Below are 19946 nucleotides of genomic sequence, written 5' to 3'. Positions count from 1 at the left end.
AATAAAAAAATGGTCCCGATGATTAACTTATCCCAAACTGTAATGAAAATCAGTGAGCCATTCTCCCTCTCTCCCAAAAGTCCATGTGCCCTCAAGGCAGCTATTCTCAAGAACCATGTTTCAGACACAAAGCTGTAATCACTAACATGTGCCATTACACTTACAAGCCGAATTTCAAAATCAATGACTCATCAGACTGAGCTGAACATGGTTCTGCAGTGCCACCAAGTGAAATGTAGAGTAACATGTAAATGGATCCTGAATAACTGCCACTGTACAAGGCCGGAGGAAACAAAGTCTGGATCATTATATTAATAAAAGCTGTTTTTATTATTTTATGATTGCAGTAGCTGTTTACAAGTTAGTTGTGTAAACAAAAAAAAATAGATAGATAGATAGATAGATAGATAGATAGATAGATAGATAGATAGATAGATAGATAGACAGATAGATAGATAGATAGATAGATAGATAGATAGATAGATAGATAGATAGATAGATAGATAGATAGATAGATAGATAGATAGATAGATAGATAGATAGATAGATAGATAGATAGATAGATAGATAGATAGATAGATAGATAGATAGATAGATAGATAGATAGATAGATAGATAGATAGATAGATAGATAGATAGATATTATCCTTGGTTCATTTTGTTAGATAGTATTTTTTTTTCCACAAATAGTTCTCAGAATTTTTGTTTGAGAATTATGTCACAAATGTGTTAAAAACCCCTATTTACCATATTCATAGAAAATGCAGTAAACTGCAATACGCTTTGAAGGCCAACATCATTCTCAGTCAGACATGGCACAGAATTGGTTCTGCCTCATGTTCACAGTGTGAATTACAGGACCAGACTTACAAGTGTTGTGCCATCTAAATGTTGTAAATGCAGCATCCAGCTGAACATACCAGCTAAATTACTTATCGACCCGGTGTCACATCATCCCAGCTGAGCATGTCACATCATCAGTGCTGGTGTGCCCCAGATTCTTATCCCAGTCTCCTCAATCGCATGCTGGAGTTCATCCCAACTCCCAATCAATTAAGCGTGTCACTTTATCTGAGGATAGTAAATTTAGAGCACAGAATCTGAGATACTCATTCAACCTAAGAGGAACTTTCATTAAGCTTTTATTAGTCCCAAGAGGATGTGTCAGCTCTCTCAAAAAAAAAAAGCCTGGAGTAGTGAAATTCACTAACAGACAGCAACATTTCAAGGAGATTTGCCAATGACCTCAAAAATATATTAAAGTACACTATAATATAACGTCATTATAAATCATTATATTATATAACGTCAATGTACACTGTACACTGCAATGTACTGCACTATAACAAACCATGTGTCATGCATTTTAGTAATTAGGCTACTACTTGTTTTATGTATTTTCTTGGTTTTTATATGATAAATCAATGTGGAGATTAAACAATGCTCTCTCTCTCTCTCTCTCTCTCTCTCTCTCTCTGTATATATATATATATATATATATATATATATATATATATATATATATATATATATATATATACACACACAGGTGAAACTCAAAAAATTTGAATATCGTACATCATCATGTGGTGTCAGGCAAAAAAAAAATCATGAATAAATAAAACACTGCACATGCACAAACAAGAATACAAAATGTCTGTATTTGTCATGTTGTCTTTGGGCTATATAAGCCAATGTTTTCAGCAAAAGCGATATTGCATATAGAATTAGCTTTATGAGCACAGAAGTGTCAGTACAGATACAGAAGAGGAGATGCAATATGAATAACACTAGTGCCATCTAATGGAGATCTGCATGCACTGTAAAGGCAAATTCACACTACTCCGACAAATTATATCAATCAATCAATCATTTTATTTCTAAAGCGCGTTTAAAAACAACACAAGTTGACCAAAGTGGTTTACAGACCCAACCTTACAAAACATATACAAACACACCATAATCCTAAACAAAACACTAAATAAACCATCTAACAGTTAAAAGCAGCGGAGAAGAGTGGGTCTTCATTTACAGTAAAACACTCAATGGAATCACAGGATTTAATGTGTAAAGGGAGACTAAGACGAGGTGCTGCTAATCTCTTCTTTTTAACCGATATTTTGGAACATTTAAAAGAAAACTTTGAAATATCAGCAACATGATGCTGTAAAAAATTACGGATATATACAGGGGCAAGCATTTAAACCTTTAAAAAACATTAAAATAACTTTGTATTGCACCCTATAGCCTATCAACAGGGAGCCAGTGCAGAGAAGCCAGCACCAGAGAGATACTGGAACATTTTCTGGTGCCAGTCAACATTCTGCACCAGTTGCAGTCGTGAAAGCAACTTCAGACAACCCCACATAAAGAAAATTACAGTAATCCAATCTGGACGAAATTAATGCATGGATGGATCGCAGTTTCCATATCTTTGATAGGCTGGAAGCCTTTCAATTTGGATATGCCCCTCATTTGAAAAAGCTACCCTTAACCACTACATTTATTTGTTTATCAAATTTCAATTTGGAATCACAAATCACAACAAGGCTCCTCACCTGAGTATTAACATAGGCTAATCAAGTGCAAGCTGATTGGCTAGCTTTGGTGGGCCAAAAATCACCACTGAAGGAAGCTTTATGCCATACTATTACCTATTCAGTGTTTTTAACCACACATTGTTAATTGTTTATTTCAGGTTCAGATATTTAAATAGAAATTGAAATGAAGTACTAGCCTAAAAAATACATTTATAGTTTGTTTTATATTCCATACACTGATGGAATCTGCAATATAGGCTAATCCTTTCAATTGTAATTTGAGTGTTTTATTCATATCAGATACACATTGTAGGAAACTAGATCAACGTGATCATTCAAAGAGTTTAAACGGCAAAACACATTCACTTTTTGACAATCGGATTAGGCTAGTTCATGATATAGCCTAGGTCTAATTAATGAAAGTGTGTGCATATTTTATATAAAATAAAAATAAAAGCGATAGGCATAGGCTGCATAAAACGTTCTAAAATAAAATGTGATAAAAACTCAAGCTGGGGGTCAGATAGAGCCCTATACATTAGGCTATAGATGTGTCCTGGCGCTAGCTCTGCCACTGGGGTATGGAAGCTTATGGGTAGCAAATTTCTATTTGAAATGCAATGTGCAAAATGACAATGCAATTAAAATGGCAATGCATTTCTGTATTTAAATTTAAAAAATGTATTTAAAAAAAAAGACATTTAAATTACAATTTTGCTACAGTTTTTGCTTGAACATGTTAAACATATCTACTCATTTCTGTAATACATTTTAATTTTGCAACTTTTAAAGCGTTAAAATATGTATTCAATTTACATATTAAAACTAGTGTAATGGCAAATGTACATTTATTTTACAATTCAAAATTCATTTTGCACCAAACGTTGAACAAATGATGGGAAAATTTAAATTTAAATACATGAGATGCATTGCCATTTTACATATTGCATTGTCATTTTGCATATTACATTTCAAATTTAAATTTGCATAAGCTTCCATACTGGGGGTCCCCGGACCCCAGTTTGAAAACCACTGATCTAAGTCAAACTCTCTACTGCCATGATCAGCTTTAGACTTTTGTTTTGTTTTTAACGTTTCTTTTTTAAAGAATTTGTCTTTTTTAGGTTATTAAACCAGATGCCAATTTCAAAGATCATATGGAGGGCTACTGTTTTCACTACTCCACCAACAAATCATCACAAATCCAATTTTAACTTTTCCCCCACATGAACTTCAGACCAAGCCACATAAAAAGTAACCAAATTGAGTCTTGATTTTCATAATTGTTATCAACTCTAAGTAAAATTAACAACTAAAAACTATCAGTGCAATTGTTTTCTCAGGCTGGTACACGCCAGCTAAGCATCCAAGGGTAAACAAACAGGATATGTCATAACACTGTATATAATTGTATTTTTTACGTCTTTTATTTTTTATGTCACTGTAACGTTACCTGCTTCGCCCGAAGATTACGAAAATTGGAGAATTCCTAATCGGCTATTTCCGAGAGAATTCGCCCCCTATCGTAAAGTGTGTATTTGAATCGGTTGTGTTCGGGCATTTCCGGATTCACGATAACGGTTGGAATGTTCAAATCTTCGATGCTAGTTTTGCTACTTCTGGCCTGGAGTGGATATTGAGCTAAGAAAGCGACTGAAGAAGGAGCAAAGAAACTAAAAAAGGAGGTGAAGAGGAGCCTGGCTACGGAATGACGGTGTTGCAGGAACCTGTCCAGGTATTTTAATTAAATGTTAAAGCAGTCCGCTGCACTCCCAGTTGCGGCGAGAAGACTTTTATCCAGCCCGAGAGACCGGATGATTGAGCGCTGCTACACCGCGGCCTCAGTTAGCTGCTAATGCTAAGGGCCTCTGCCCTTTACCTCACACAAAACCTGCACTTTAACATACAATATATTGATTTTATTTGTATTTACAATGGCCCTTTTAATCAATGCTGTGCTTGTCAACTCGGGGGAGTTTTTTTTTGTTTGTTTCTTAGTAGTTTACAGGCAAGCTAATGTGTTGTTTTGCAGGTTAGCCAGCTGCCTAATTTATTGGGTTTTTTATTATTATTGGGGTAGTGATGTTTCATTTTGACGCCTGTGTGAAAATATCTGCTGGGGTAAGGATAATTGTAAATAGTAGATTTGCATGTTTAACAGAGATTGCTGAAGAGAATATAGGGAAAGTAACATTAACCAGTACACTTGAAGTGATTTGATGATTAGCAATTCTGGAGTTGGTTAGTTGTCTGATATATAAGCTTATTAGAAATAAAACCATAACACGTGATTGCCTTTTACATTTGTATATTTATATTTATAAGTGATGCTGTTTTAATCGGCCAACATTAACGTTAAAGGTTGTGGGTTTAATAAGTCTTCAGATATTAGCTAGCCAACGGTTCACCGAATACAGCTCTTTAACCTGTGCAAGTTATGTCTGTCAGACATCAACTCAAATGTATGTGTATTGTGTACACATTGGCTGTCTCAAATCGGAAGGAGCTGCCTACCTAGTCAGTATTTTTGGGCATTCAAGCGCACCTATATGTGCACCACATCTGTCAGTTAATATCAGCTGGCTTCCCTCCTTCTCTTCCAGCCTTTGTGTATACTGAAATCGTTCACCATTTCCCGAAATTGTGATTAAGACATGATTTAATGACAGTAAATAATTTCATATAAATTTGATCTGCTATCAGTCTCATTGTTTGTGTGGGAGTTCATTTCATCTGCAGTTTTGATGATAAGTTGTATACTTGCTGTAGGGTGTTAATCAAATCATTAACCTTAATTCAGCAGGTGCTATTGTTGACCATTTTTGTAATGCATTTTTCTTATTGCTAACTGTAAAAGGGATGAAGGTAACAGCAGCTCTGTTTTGATCCATAGGCTGCTGTCTGGCATGCTCTGAACCACTACGCCTACCGAGATGCTGTATTCCTGGCAGAGAGGCTCTATGCTGAGGGTAATTGCACAAATCGTGCTCCGTACAGACAGACAACATCCTCCATTTCCCCTCATCTTTCAGAGCTGAGCCGAGGCATTGCATTAAAACAACTTTGTGTGACTCAAAATGGAAGCTGACATTTTTATTAATTTTACCCGTCAACATTAACTGTTTAAAATACCTTACACTGCTTGCATTATTTGTTATGTCCATTCCATCATATTAAATCCAGACTGATTATATAATTTAGAACATCCTGTTCCCTTCTATCATTTGTGTTCTTCTGAATATTCTTTTCTTTTTGCTTGTCAGTCCATTCAGAAGAGGCACTTTTCCTGCTGGCCACATGCTACTACCGTTCAGGGAAAGCGTACAAGGCGTACCACCTCCTGAAAGGACACAGCTGCACCACGCCACAATGCAAATATCTCCTTGCCAAGTGCTGTGTGGAACTGAGCAAGTATGGATGATTCCCCAACTAATCTTAACTAATGACTCAAGATCATCATACATATCCCATCATATTCTAATATCTCTGATATTCCTTACTAAATACTCAATACCTCACAATCATAGCAATATTAAAAAGCTACTACTAATATAATATTATGAGATAATGGGCAGCAGAAGGTCTCTACATTTATACTGCCTTTAGTTTGGTTTACTTTCACTTAAAAGGTTAGTTCACCCAAAAATGAAAATTGTCATTAATTACCGTAATTACTCACCCTCATGTCATTCCAAACCTATGTCCAAAAGACATTCGTTCATCTTCAAAACACAAATGAAAATCTTTTTAATGAAATCTGAGACCTTTCTGTACCTCAATTGAAAGTTTACGCAACTACCACTTTCAAGCCCCAGAAAGGTTGTAAAATATTAATCTCCAATGCGCGTTCACGCTACAAATTTTGCCCTCGCGTCAACACAACACGCATGAATCATGGTAAAAAATGTTAAATAAAGTGGTCATTTTTATTGTTTTTTTTGCACAAACAAAGCACTCATGTTGCTTCATAAAATTGATGTTAAACCACTGGAGCCACATGGAATACTTTTTGATTTTCTTTACTACCTTTCTGGGGCTTGAAAGTGGTAGTTGTGTAGGCTGTCAGTGGAAGGACAGAAAGCTCCCAGATTTCATTTGATCTTCATTTGTGTGCTGAAGATGACGAAAGTCTTATGGGTTTGGAACGACATGATGGTGAGTAAATAATGACAGAATTTTCATTTTTGGGTGAACTAACCCTTCGAGCCCTATTTTAACGCCCTTTTTTTTTTCTAAGCGCATGGTCTAAAGCGCACGGCACTAATATCCGTATCCACTTTTGCTAGTTTAACGACGGGAAAAATGGTTGGCGCGCCCAGCGCATGGTAAGTTAAAATTCGATTAAAAACGTTAAAATTCTCTTGAATAATGAATAACGGTGTGTTTTAGGCGTAACGTGCAAAAAAAACAAACCGATTGTAATTTCCCATTCCTTTTAAAAGCCAGTTGTGTTCGCACCATGGCAGATTCGCTATTTACATGGCTGAATTTGCAAGCGGAAAGACTGAACGCGTCTCCAGAGAGGAAACGGATCTGCTCGTGCGTGAGGTTAAATGGCAAAGCAGACCATCTATGCTGGGACAAGCGGATTCCACCATATCTTTATGTACACAATATTAATCTTTTACATTGTAATCCTTTTATTTTTTTTATATTTAGCTAGTTTGTGTGCTGTTGGGCGTGACAAGAGTGTACGTGCGTTGTGTACCTGCCTATAGGCGCACATTACTTACGCGCTCTTTAAATAACAAAAAAAAGATTGCGCCATTGACTTTAGACCAGGTTTCAGTTGGTCAATGGCGCAGTCTATTTCTGTTGCCTCAAAATAGGAACACGCCAACAATGCGCCTGCACACACCTCGTTTTCAGACCAGCACGCCCATGGGCGCACAAATGGGTGCAAATGCATTTGCTATTTAAACAACGTGGCGCAGGACGTGAAAATGATAAATGCGTTGCGCCTGGTGCTGCATTGCGCTTTAGTATTGAAGAAGTACTTTTGACATCTCTACCTGAGGGCCATGTAATGAAATATAGGATGTTAATCATAAGAATGATTGGGATTGAAAGCTATAGATCTCATTAACGATGAATACTGTTTGAGTTATTTGTATTTTCTCTGTCAGGTTGGCAGAGGGAGAACAGATCCTGACCGGAGGAGTCCTGAACAAACAGAAGAGCCAAGACGACATCATTACTGAGTTTGGAGACTCGGCCTGCTTCACTCTGGCACTGCTGGGGCAAATCTACTGGTATGTTGAGATTGTTTGTCTACTTACCTTGACCTACTGAAATCAGTGAACCTTAATGAAAATACAGTGATATCTTCTCTGCAGTTGTTCCTGGGAAAGAGACACTAGTGAGAGTCTTTGTTGTTTAACTTGTGGATACAGCAGGCTGGAACCAAGACTCTTTATCTGTAATGGATTTAGAGACAGACAGGACTGTTTTGAGTATTTTGTTTTGCACTCATGGAGATTTAGGGCTGCACAAATAAATGAAATTAAAAGGCTGAGATGTGGCTTCTTATCATGGAATTAGGGAGACAATATAAATTTTAAAGTATTATATACAGTGATAAAGGCTGTCAATTTGTATTGCATTATAAATATAAATATACTAAATATAATTCATATATTATTATGAAAATACCAGAGAAGGCTTGAAGAATAGAAGAAAGCGTTTCTATCTTTTTATTCATCTACAGCGACAGCTGTTTTAGCTGAATAGGGATTTCCTGGAACGTCATTGAATTACTTCTACAAGGCATATTTGGAGTTTCTGCACGAGGGCGCATTTTTAAATCAATATTTTCTGTCAAATTATTGATTTATTTGGTAGGTAGTCATGTAAGCGGGATCCCGATGTCGGTGAATATAATTCAGAGTCATTGTTATTTGAAAAGTCTCTTTTTATTTGAAGTCGCTCGCGCGCAGACACCCTCGGTCTCTCTCGTGCACTATTGCTCGCGCGCAGACACACTCGGTCTCTCTCGCCCAGTTCGCTTCGCTTTTGTCCAGTCCGGCAAAACATTCTAGTTTCTATATCTAGAAACTAAGCTGCGCGGTGCAAGGAACAACTCTGATTATTGGCTCATGGAGCCACGTGATCAGACAGTGGTTTACGGAGCGAGTTGCAAAAAAAAAAAAAAAAAAAACTTTAATATGGAGCTGACGCATTTGAAATATCGCACGATTTTGGCTTCCCACGATCAAATTCGCGTGATCGTGCGATATTTAAAAAATATTTTTTTAGCAACTTGCTCCGTAAACGACTGTCTGAATTTGTGATTAAAATTCGATTAATTGTGCAGCCCTACAACAGAGTACCCGCCTTCAAGGAAGTTAACGATTGTCAATGGAGAGAGGCCAGACTCTCTGTACAAATTAAATGTACGAGAGTCTGGTAGGACTAGGCTAGTGTTTTTCTCCAGTATACAGACGTTTTTTCCCCCACAGTAGACGTATATAAAAGGCTCATATTTCATATTAAAAACATGGACTCGTTTTTGACTGCATACCTCCTGACAAAAAGAAAAAAATAGTCACAGATTTTTAAAATTATTATATCATATTTTATAATACATCCTTAGACCTTTCTAATGATTTATAGTCATAGGCTGCCTGCATGTTAACAGGTAACCCTGCAAAATAAGTTTTCTGTAAAATATAAATATTATTATTTTTATTCTTAAATACTCTAGTCTATTTACATTTTTTTTAAATGTAAATGTTATTGCTGTGTTATGTTACAGTAATATTTCTTATTTTGTTTAAAGGACAAGTTCGGTATTTTACACTTAAAGCCCTGTTTTCAGATTGTTTCTGATTAATAGAACGGTTAAGATTGAAATTTGGACACATGCTGCTGTCCCGAGAATTTTCGGTTTCTGTGGTAGCAGCACCCCCCCAACCCCACCCACCTCCACAATGCATAGGTGCACTGGAATAATCCTTCCTAAAACGCATTCAATTTTTGTTTACAAAGACGTGAAACTCACCGAGTGGTCAGGGGTGTTCACTGATATGCTCACACAAAAATTGCTGCAAAAGATGCTTTCCAACAGGTCTTATCGTAGTTTTTGTCCAACTCCATATACTTGTATTGGATGTGCTGTGAGGTACGGTATTACTTCGCTGATATATATATTTGAAAATCATTTTATTTTAAATATAAATATTTTATCTGCAATACACCTCTGTGGACTTCAACGAGTTTGTTGTGCTGTTGCACTCGCTGTGTGTTTGGGTTTCTCCGTGAGCATCTCACAGAAGCTGTGGTTCTTTCGTCTCACAGAAGCGGTGACATTTTCTTACAGCAAATAATCCATTGTCATTTACATTGCATTTGAACAAAAAACTGCTGTTTTCTTTGTCATAGATTGTTATTGGATTATAAAGTTTTGATTTTTGTTGACATTTTCAGCCTATTGTGTATTTTGGCAGTAACCCAAAAATGGTATTTTATTAATTGAAAAATGTTCAGGGGCAAAAGGTGATCATGCACAAAACCTAATACAGCTTTCTTTGTCCCAGCAGCAAAACAGATCGAATAGCAAAAGGAGCTGAATGTTACCAAAAGAGCATGAGTGAGAACCCTTTCTTATGGTCTCCATTTGAGTCTCTATGTCAGATTGGTGAGTTTCTTTTCCGTTATTAATTAGGGTCATTATCCAACCTTATCCAAGCTACACAGTTACAGGACTCCATGAGGAGATGTTAGATAATGTGATTTTAAACTGTGCCCTCTGTGCTACAGGGGAACGACCGGATCCAGAGCAGATCTTCAGATTGACCTCCTTGCAGAATTTCAGTGGAGGCAGTGGAGGAGGCATCCCCCCGCCTCCCATCAGCCCTGCACACACACCTAGTAACAACATGGGACATAGGCAAGTCGACACTGTCCTAATGGAGACCCCACAGGATACTTTGGTATGTCCTTCCTCTGGTTTGCCATGCATTTTATGTTTTATAAAGACAGATTTGCATTTTATGTTTTATAAAGACAGATTTGTTTATGCATTAAAGGGATACTCCACCGTTTTTTCATATTAAACTATGTTATTCCCTTAACTAAGACGAGTTGAAACATACCTCTCTCGTCTCAGTGCGTGCACTTAATCGCTCTGGCGCTCCGCAACACTTTGATAGCACTTAGCTTAGCCCAGTTCATTCAATAGGGGCCAAGCAGAGAAGCTACCAAACACCTCCACGTTTTCCCTATTTAAATACAGTTACTCGAGTAGTGGAATACCATAGCAAATGCTTGGGAGCACTTCGACTTGGCGCAGTAATATCTTCACTCGTGAAAAATCCTCTCACCGGCCTCCGCTCCCTCTCCCAGAGGATATTACTGCGCCAAGTCGAAGTGCTCCCAAGCACTTGCTATGGTATTCCGCCATACAATATAGTTATCCATTTTACACGCTTAGAAAAGGGCAACGTTTTGTTTTGCGTCACCGTCCTAGGTCGAATTACACTACTTGAGTAACTGTATTTAAATAGCGAAAACATGGAGGTGTTTGGTAGCTTCTCTGCTTGGCCCCTATTGAATGAACTGGGCTAAGCTAAGTGCTATCAAAGTGTCGCGGCGCGCCAGAGCGATTAAGTGCACGCACTAAGACGAGAGAGGTATGTATCAACTCGTATTAGTAAGGGAATAACATAGTTTAATATGAAAAAACGGTGGAGTATCCCTTTAAGAATATGAGGGGCATGGGTTGACTATTATATGTAAAGGGTTAGTTCCCTGAAAAATTAAAACTCTGTCAGTAATTACTTGCTCTCATGTTGTTCCAACCCCGTAAGACTTTCGTTCATCTTCGGAACACACATTAAGATATTTTTTTATTAAATCTGAGAGCTGTCTCACTCCTCCATATGCTTCTATTGTAATTGAAACTTTCAGGCCCAGAAAGTTATTAAAGACATCGTTAAAATAGTCCAAGTGACTACAGTGGCTCAACCATAACTTTTTGTGCACAATAAAAACAAAAATAATGCCTACGTTCTAATGTACAACCCAGAAGCGATGCGCTGTTACACGTGAACTCACTCAGAGGCCCACACAGAAGAAAATGAATAGTTGAATAAAGTTGCCGCTTGATAAACTTATGGTTGAGCCACTGTAGTCACTTGGACTATTTTAAACATTGTCTTTACTAACTTTCTGGGCTGGCAAGTTTCAATTACAATAGAAGCCTATGGAGGAGTGAGACAAATTAAGATATTTTTTATTAAATCTGAGAGCTGTGTTCTGAAGATGAATGAAAGTCTTACGGGGCTGGAACAACATGAGGGTGAGTAATTACTGACATAATTTTCCTTTTTGGGTAAACTAACCCTTTAACGTTGTGAACTATATGGCCCTGTGTGTGGCTACATGTGACCCTGTTATGATTGCAAAGCGCTTTGGGTGTACAGTAGTATATATGAAAGCGCTATATAAATGCCTCATTCTATTCTATTCGCACTATAATTATCGTCTTCATTATATCTTGGCATTGTCTTTCTTCCCTCTCTAAAGGAGCTAAACCGGCTCAATCTAGAATCTTCTAATTCAAAGTACTCCCTGAATACGGACTCCTCTGTGTCCTACATTGACTCCTCCGTCATCTCGCCAGACTCCATTCCACTGGGCACCAGTGGCTCTCTGTTATCCAAACAGGTGCAAAACAAACCCAAAAGCGGCCGCTGTTTGCTGGGGGGCACAGCCACACTCAGCCCCCTAACACCAAGGTAACGACCACTTTGAGAGACCCAAATTGAACATTAGGGCTGCTACACTTAACATGCATAATACTTTTTTTAATGTAGTTCCAAGTACTTATTTTTTCTTCATTGATTCCGATTATGAATGTGATAAATTTGCAGAACTTTGGTTATCTTATGATTTCATTCTAGTAATTGTTCTTTGTTTAAAACTGTAAAGTTTTGGAATTTTGCCTCTGGAGCCGAGCCCGGGAGACCCAACGTACCTGCAGAATTACGGTCACAGTGGAACTGGGATGGAACCACCTCCTCCGCCTGGCCCTCCAAAGAAGGTAATCTTCTTTGCTTATAGCAGCTTGCTGTTTTAATATTCCCATGGGACTTTTTAAAGGGGCTTTGTTTTACACTTTTGAATTGATTGATTGATTGATTGATTTCAAATGAATGAATGCAGGTTTAGTTTAATTTGTTTTACGTTTTATACCATTATTCAAGGTTTATTGCACTGGAAGAGAGTCATTTAGTTTGTACATTACTATTTTGCACCCTAATTTTTTATTTTTTTTTATTGCTGAATTGTTTTGCTGAATGACATGTATTATGTCATTATTCCAAAAGAGTGTGAAAATCCTTCTTTCTGTGTCACATTTATAATACAGACTATCAAAATAAACTCTTTAAAACATTTATTTAAGGCTTTGTAAAAAAATAAATGATCCCCTTCCCGATTTCAGGCCGTCAGTAGAATCAGCCAAGTGGGGACGAAGTCAGTGTTTGCACAGAGTGGCAACAGCAGAGAGGTCATTCCAAACCCTTTCAACCAAACTCAGACCACTGCCCCACAGACCAGGTACATGTCACTACACATTTATACAGGCAACTAATAGCTATGATAATGGCTCCTGATGACATCTCGTTCTGGTTTGTAGTACTACACCGCAAGTGCTGAGCCCAACCATTGCTGCTCCCCCAAATGTGCAGCCACGGCGGAGCTCAAGACTCTTCACCAGTGCCAGCTCCACTGCCAAGGTACTGTCTTTTACGCATGCAAGTTTCCGCATATACATTTGCAACAAAAAAAAGAGAGAAGGTTTTATTAACACTCTGTTAATGATGAAATTGAACAGGAGAACAGTAAGAAGCTGAAAATGAAGTTCCCCACCAAGATTCCTAACCGAAAGACCAAAACGAAAACGGGTAAGGGAGGAATCACCCCATCTAACCTGAATGAGAGCATTGAGATCCTCAAGCTGGATTCTTCCATGTCGGAGTGCAAAGGCAACATCAGCTCACCACAGTTCCAAGCTTTTAATCTACAAAAGGCTGCTGCAGGTATCGGAGAATGCTCGTCTTTATAACCCTTTCACACGTTAGTTTAAAATATTCGAACAGACCCCCCAGCGTGAGTTTTTCAAGGCGAACGTTATTTAGAATCTGTCACTTTATGGTTTCCATGGTGACGCGTCATTGCTTGTCACGTGACACTGCGCAACCACAACAGCGCTGAATGAATGATGATCTGCTTTTGTCGTTTTTCCTTTTTTATTCTAAATATTCACAAATGTATTAGCTAAAGCATGAAACACTGAAATTCCGATTGTCAAATATGTGTTTTGTTTTTTAAACACCTTTAAAACGATCGCGTTAGTTGAGCTGTATGCGTGATGTGCGGCACCATGTGAATCTATCTTTCTTATTTTATTACTTTTGCAAATAGTTACATTTATGCTAAACTGAAGTTTTCGTTTGTTTTATTCAGATGGGCTGATGATGTTGATGCGGGATATTGGGAGGGGCTATCTAGCTCTCTGCTCTTATAACTGCAGAGAGGCCATTAACATCTTAAGTCAGCTGCCTTCACACCACTACAACACTGGGTGGGTGCTGGGTCAGATCGGACGAGCCCACTTTGAACTGGCTGAATACATGCAGGTGAGTCAGGGCTGCTTAAATCAGATGACATAATTTATAATTGAAGGCATTCAAGAAATGATCAGTGGTAAAAATGATTTATTTCTAGTTATTCTTACAGAAAAGGTAATCAAGACTGAATTTTTCGGTCTGTTTAACCAGGCGGAGAGGATTTTCTCAGAAGTCCGGCGTATCGAGAGCTATCGAGTGGAAGGTATGGAGATCTATTCCACAACACTCTGGCATTTACAGAAGGATGTGGCGCTTTCTGCACTCTCTAAAGATCTCACTGACATGGACAAAAACTCCCCAGAGGTAAGTTTCTCATTGCAATATAGCAAATGCACAGGTTTTGTTAGCAATGCTTTATCTCATGGTTTACTTTTTCTTCTCTCTGTGTACAGCCCTGGTGTGTAGCCGGTAACTGTTTCAGCTTACAGCGGGAGCATGACATTGCCATTAAGTTCTTCACACGGGCCATCCAAGTGGACCCCAGCTTTGCATACGCATACACACTATTAGGACATGAACTAGTTCTCACAGAGGAGCTGGAGAAAGCCTTGGGCTGCTTCCGTAATGCTATACGCCTCAATAAACGTCACTACAATGCCTGGTATGGTTCAGACACTACTCTTTGGCTTTGGAAACGAGAGACTACTTTTGATTAAACCTCAAGTGCATAAAATGAAATGGTTGAATCTCACTAATTAATTTTATGTTGTCTGCTACTTCAGGTACGGCTTGGGAATGATTTACTACAAGCAGGAGAAGTTTAACCTAGCTGAGATTCATTTCAAGAAGGCTTTGAGCATCAATCCTCAGAGCTCTGTACTGCTCTGTCATATTGGAGTGGTGAGTAAATCTGATGCAGGGAGAATAGTGTCAGCCTAAAGTGATTCAGCCTGAATTTGTGGGCCACATGCTCTTATTTCTTAGGTAAACGACAGTGCAAGATTGTTACTTGGATTTTGGAATGTCAGACTAGCTCTATGTGTACTTGTTGCATTGTTGCATCTTTATATCCATTTTCGTGTGCTCCAAATCAGGTTCAACATGCTTTGAAAAAATCAGACCATGCACTGGAGACCCTGAACAGAGCCATTAGCATCGACCCCAAGAACCCGCTATGCAAATTTCATAGGGCCTCTATTCTCTTTGCCAATGAAAAGTACAAGGTACTTCTCAACTTCTTACATCAGTTGGCCAAGATCATATACATTTTTTAATGTTAAGTAACTAATTTATTCTTCACAGGCGGCTCTGCAGGAGCTTGAAGAGCTAAAGCAAATAGTGCCCAAAGAGTCCCTTGTTTACTTCTTAATAGGAAAGGTACACCTAAAGTTCAGCTGCTTACTTGAATATATTTTACATCAGCTATATGCTGATATTATCATTTTAAAAACGTCCACTAAACAAATGTACATCAACTTTATAGGTCTATAAGAAGCTTGGCCAGACTCATCTGGCACTAATGAACTTCTCTTGGGCCATGGACTTAGACCCCAAAGGGGCCAATAATCAGATCAAAGAGGCCATAGATAAGCGATACCTCCCAGATGATGATGAACCTGTCACTCCCGATGACTATCCCTACTACTCAAGTAAGTATCCTACCCAGTGAGCCGTTTAAGTGGTGCTGTGTGCTCTATCTAATGTTGTTGCTTGGTCTCAGCAGCGGAGGTGGAGGAGTCACAGGAGAGCAGTATGACAGACGCTGATGACACACAGCTCCACGCCGCGGAGAGCGATGAGGTTCTGTAGCCCCTGGACACCACTCTGGACTTAAAAAAATAAAAAAATGCCAATTTGGGGGCTACTCAAAGACTCCAGCTCTGAAAAAGGAGGAAGAAGAAAAAAAGGAAAACAAACTGCTGCTAATAACAGTACCTCCTCATTTCTGTCATTTTATTTTCATCATTCGTTCTTGCCTTTTTCCACCCCCTCGTCATCATGCCTTAAAGGTCTCTCATCGGTCTGATCGTCTGGTCCTGTCTCATCCCTCATCATCACTGGCATCGTCACCTTTATCTTAGACATGAAAACTTGAAGAATTCAAGTTCTGTCTGAGCTCAAATTGCCCTTATTTGCCAATGACTCCACTGTCTTCTCAAGTTAATTGTCAATTCAAGACTCAAAAAAGAGCCACAGACATTCATCGATGTTCCTGTCTTAATGCGTAGGCCTTTTATGTTATTTTATCGGCATTTACTCTGAATAAAGACCTGTGTAAGAGTTGGTAGTCCTTTGATTCCTCTCCCCTCCCTTTTTCTTCATGGAACATAATTGCTGGGAGAGAAAAAAGCCCTTTCTGCCCACATCCAAATGAAAAGTTTTTGGCTTAAGAGATTCAATGTAATCTGCATATCTTCTATCAGATTGCCATCTGTTTAGAAGAAAAATCTTTTTGAAAGTTAACCATAGAAAGTACTAGTTCTGGATGATGCAGTTATTTCCCCAACCAGATTTTAAAACTTGTGAGTGATACTCAATAAGCACTTGTTTTAATTTTTTTTTTTCTCAGAACAATTTGCCACTCACACATTTATCTGTTTTACTCTAACAGTTATGAACCTTCAAAACATCTGCATCCATATTTCTGCCTAGCTGCAAGACATTGATTAGAGAATTGTTGATTAAATGATAAGCGTATGGGTGTGGTGGTTTCCTTGGCACACATTAGTCTTACTGTGTGTTTAGGAACCCATACCACAATGTCCAAATGTACAACACTATTGTATGGCACAGTGACCAGTGGTCAGACTTCTTGAGACAATTTTCTGAAATGTTGGTGCTGTTGAGGATAATACTGATGAACATAGAAAATGTGCACAAAGTATCTTTCATGGATTTTATTTTACCAGAACATGTTTATTATTATAAAATGTTTTTGATCTCTGCTAAATGCTTCTTATTGTACATTTTAAGGAATTAAAAGGTAATAGAATAAACAACTTTGACTGAAAGTCCTGATGTATTCATTGAAGAAAAATACGAAACCTGTACACTTATCTAAACTTGGCTTTTTCTTAAACACTGTTCAAAAGTACATAGGCTTGTAAAACTACCATTGGTTTTCATCAAAATGCCATGATTCCACTCGAATGCCTACAGTTATTTATACTGCTGTAAAAACCTATTGAAATGTGATGTTCCTTCACTGGACAATGTAAGAAGGCTTCGGCATTTTAAACTTAATTATACATGTCTAATAATAATGTATTTCCATAGATATGCGCTGACATTTATAAAATAGCTTACGACAGTTGCGAGAATGACAACAACAGACAAAGATACTGCGATATTAAGCAATATAATAGGCCTGAGGTATGTTCAAACGTGACAGTGTGTTGGGTACTTGTATATTTAATACACAATAAATTTAAACAAATAAACAATAATCAACTCTTTAGCAAAGTTATATATTTTATACTTTCACTCGCCCATCTCTCACTAAAGAAAACACACAAACCAGCCAATCAGCGGACGGCTTTCCACCCACTGACCAATCATAGGTTGAAATGAGGCGGTACTTCCGGCTCAAGTCTGGTTGATCTGTGCAGGTAAGTGAACGTGAATTCTGTACTCTGTCATGTAAAATATACTTATTTTGCTGTTTTAGTATAGGAAAAATACTGTTTTCAACGTAAAATGTTGTATAAGGTGTAAAGGAAAACGTTGTTTCATTTTTCATCTCATTCGATGAGCGGTAGACATAATGACAAAGTATTTTCATCCCGGAGATTGCAGTCAACAGGCCAAAAATTGTTTGGGTTCAAAAAAAATCTCTCAGTCCATCAGAATTAACCTCCAAATAAAATCAAACCAACTATAAAATTGTATTTTTCCTGTAGTTGCAAGTAAGAATGTCAGCCAAATTGTTACCCTTTGAATTCGTCTTCAAGATGTGAGTGGTGATGAAAGAAAGGCTGTAATACAGCAGAGACTGTCAGCTGATGATGTTAGCATGCTAAACCTACTGTGAACGGGCATGAGTAAACGAAATTAATACTGAACTTTATTTTAAAAAACGTATCTAATTAAATTGCTGTATATCTGCACCTCTTATTAATATCTTTATTATACTCTACACGTTTTATTTATTATATTGGAATTGATTGTTTGTAGTTGTGTTTCAAAACCTAGTGAGCTGCCTACCAAGTCAGCATATTGAACGCACGTATTACGGCGGCTTACGTGCTTTTGGAACACATTCCGAAACTCCATCATCTGGCTTCAGATGCCGTTTCTAATGCGCTGGTTGTTTTTTATTTTACTTTGTTAGAATTATTATTATTCTTTTTTTTTTTTTTTTTTACATTTCACTGATCTGACTGAACTAACTTTATGAAATAAGTTCTCTCATGTTATTGTCTCCCAAAGATCTGACTGTGATAAGTGAAAGACACGATACATTTGCAGCTTTATATTATGTTATGAATATGTAGGTGTAATATTTAAAAACTTTTAAAATATAAGTTTAAAATTGTGCAATTTATATTAAGTAAAAATAATATTATAAATAAAAAATACAATTCAAATCATGAATGTTATTGTTATGAATATGGACTATTAAAATAATAAATGTATATGCTAACGATCTTTTTTGTTTGTTTGTTTTTCAGACTGCAGGTTGGATTGCCGTCTATTTGTTTTTGAGTTTACAAGTTACATTTGGATTAATAATGGAGGTTCCAGTAAACCATAGGCGGAAACCAGTCATCTCTAAGGTCTGACACTCTTAAGTTATTTTCATGTTTATTTACATTTATTTGTAATATATTTTAGTGTGATGTTCATGTAGTATCTCTGTAGTATGTATGTATTCTGTAAGTTGTTAGAATAATCAAAAAAGGGTCAGCTAAATACCACAGTGCCACAGAAAAGTAAAAAAAAATAGAGTATTCCCATTTTAAACAGTAGATGGTGCTGTCTTTTTATTAACGAGGGCCCCTGTAAACAGGAAGCCCTAAACCCTCCTCATCGTGGTTGCATAATTTCTAACCTCTTATGATAAAAGGCTGTTTTTGCCACATAGTGTTAAGCATATTTTGATTTATATTCACTTTGTTGCTAATTTTTGTCTTTCTGTTTGCAACTACTAATACAAATCTTGTATTTAAGTTTACACACAGGGGTCTTGTATAACGTTTAACTTATTCTATAGTGGCTATTCTGTCATATTCCACTCCACTGGGTATTATTTTCTTGAACACTTCATACCCCTTGGTCACTATAGAGCACTTCAGACGCCCTTGAGTTCCCTCTACTGGTACAACATTTGTTTTAGAACTTCTTTAAACGTGCAACAACAGGCAGGGCTCTAGGCACTACTTACTTGTGCTGTTTTCATCCATATTTTGTAGTATGTTATTTTGTTTAAACGTAAACATTTGAATTATGGTAAAATTTAGATTCTGACTGGTTTCGACCAATTATGCGTCTGCTTGAATAGGATTGATTTGGTGATGTACTATACGTCTAAATTTGGCGCCCCCTAATGTCATGACGCATTATGTCAGGAAGCTTGGCGCCTCTAGCGGCCAGTCAGAGTAGCGCGTCTCTCTCCCGCCACTGCGCCGCTCCGCTTCTTTCTGTTTGTCAGACTCGCAATCCGAGGGAGAGGAGCGAGCCGCCATTTTCAGAGCTCGTCGCTTCCCCCTCGAACGACAACAATAAAAAAACGGACGAAAACGGGGTTTTAACAGCCGAAATCGAACACGAAGACCTTTCGGAGGAGGAGAGAAGGGATTGCGCTCCAAGAACGACCGGAAAAGGGATACATTTC

At 37.8% G+C, this 19946-nt stretch overlaps 2 protein-coding genes across 3 annotated transcripts in view; both read left to right on the top strand.

The window, feature by feature from the left end:
- Nucleotides 1–3993: 3993 nt before the first annotated feature.
- cdc27 (cell division cycle 27) lies at nucleotides 3994–16393 on the top strand. 2 transcript variants are annotated; one of them, XM_079635365.1, is made up of 19 exons: nucleotides 3994–4275; nucleotides 5434–5509; nucleotides 5804–5951; nucleotides 7667–7792; nucleotides 10079–10176; nucleotides 10299–10471; nucleotides 12066–12277; nucleotides 12471–12582; nucleotides 12985–13100; nucleotides 13180–13279; nucleotides 13378–13582; nucleotides 14010–14182; nucleotides 14324–14476; nucleotides 14566–14774; nucleotides 14896–15013; nucleotides 15208–15336; nucleotides 15416–15490; nucleotides 15597–15762; nucleotides 15837–16393. In XM_079635365.1, exons 1-19 carry the CDS (start codon nucleotides 4249–4251, stop codon nucleotides 15920–15922), a joined length of 2502 nt encoding a protein of 833 aa, XP_079491491.1. In that variant the 5' UTR covers nucleotides 3994–4248; the 3' UTR covers nucleotides 15923–16393. The 2 variants fall into 2 exon arrangements, with proteins under 2 accessions (XP_079491491.1, XP_079491490.1); XM_079635364.1 differs by having other exon boundaries at nucleotides 4100–4275; nucleotides 15834–16393.
- Nucleotides 16394–17695: 1302 nt separating this feature from the next.
- The window catches only part of kansl1b (KAT8 regulatory NSL complex subunit 1b), an 83792-nt gene continuing 81541 nt past the window's right edge, over nucleotides 17696–19946 (top strand). The window contains exons 1-2 of the mRNA XM_079635353.1: nucleotides 17696–17721; nucleotides 18784–18888. The gene's annotated coding sequence lies outside the window, so the exon portion shown is untranslated. The remainder of the gene's footprint in view (nucleotides 17722–18783; nucleotides 18889–19946) is intronic.

Source organism: Phoxinus phoxinus, assembly GCF_949152265.1.
Source record: "Phoxinus phoxinus genome assembly, chromosome: 1".
In the NCBI taxonomy this organism is placed as follows: domain Eukaryota; kingdom Metazoa; phylum Chordata; class Actinopteri; order Cypriniformes; family Leuciscidae; genus Phoxinus; species Phoxinus phoxinus.
The sequence above is the reverse complement of the archived record's forward strand: the minus strand, read 5'-3'. Positions and strand labels throughout refer to the sequence as shown.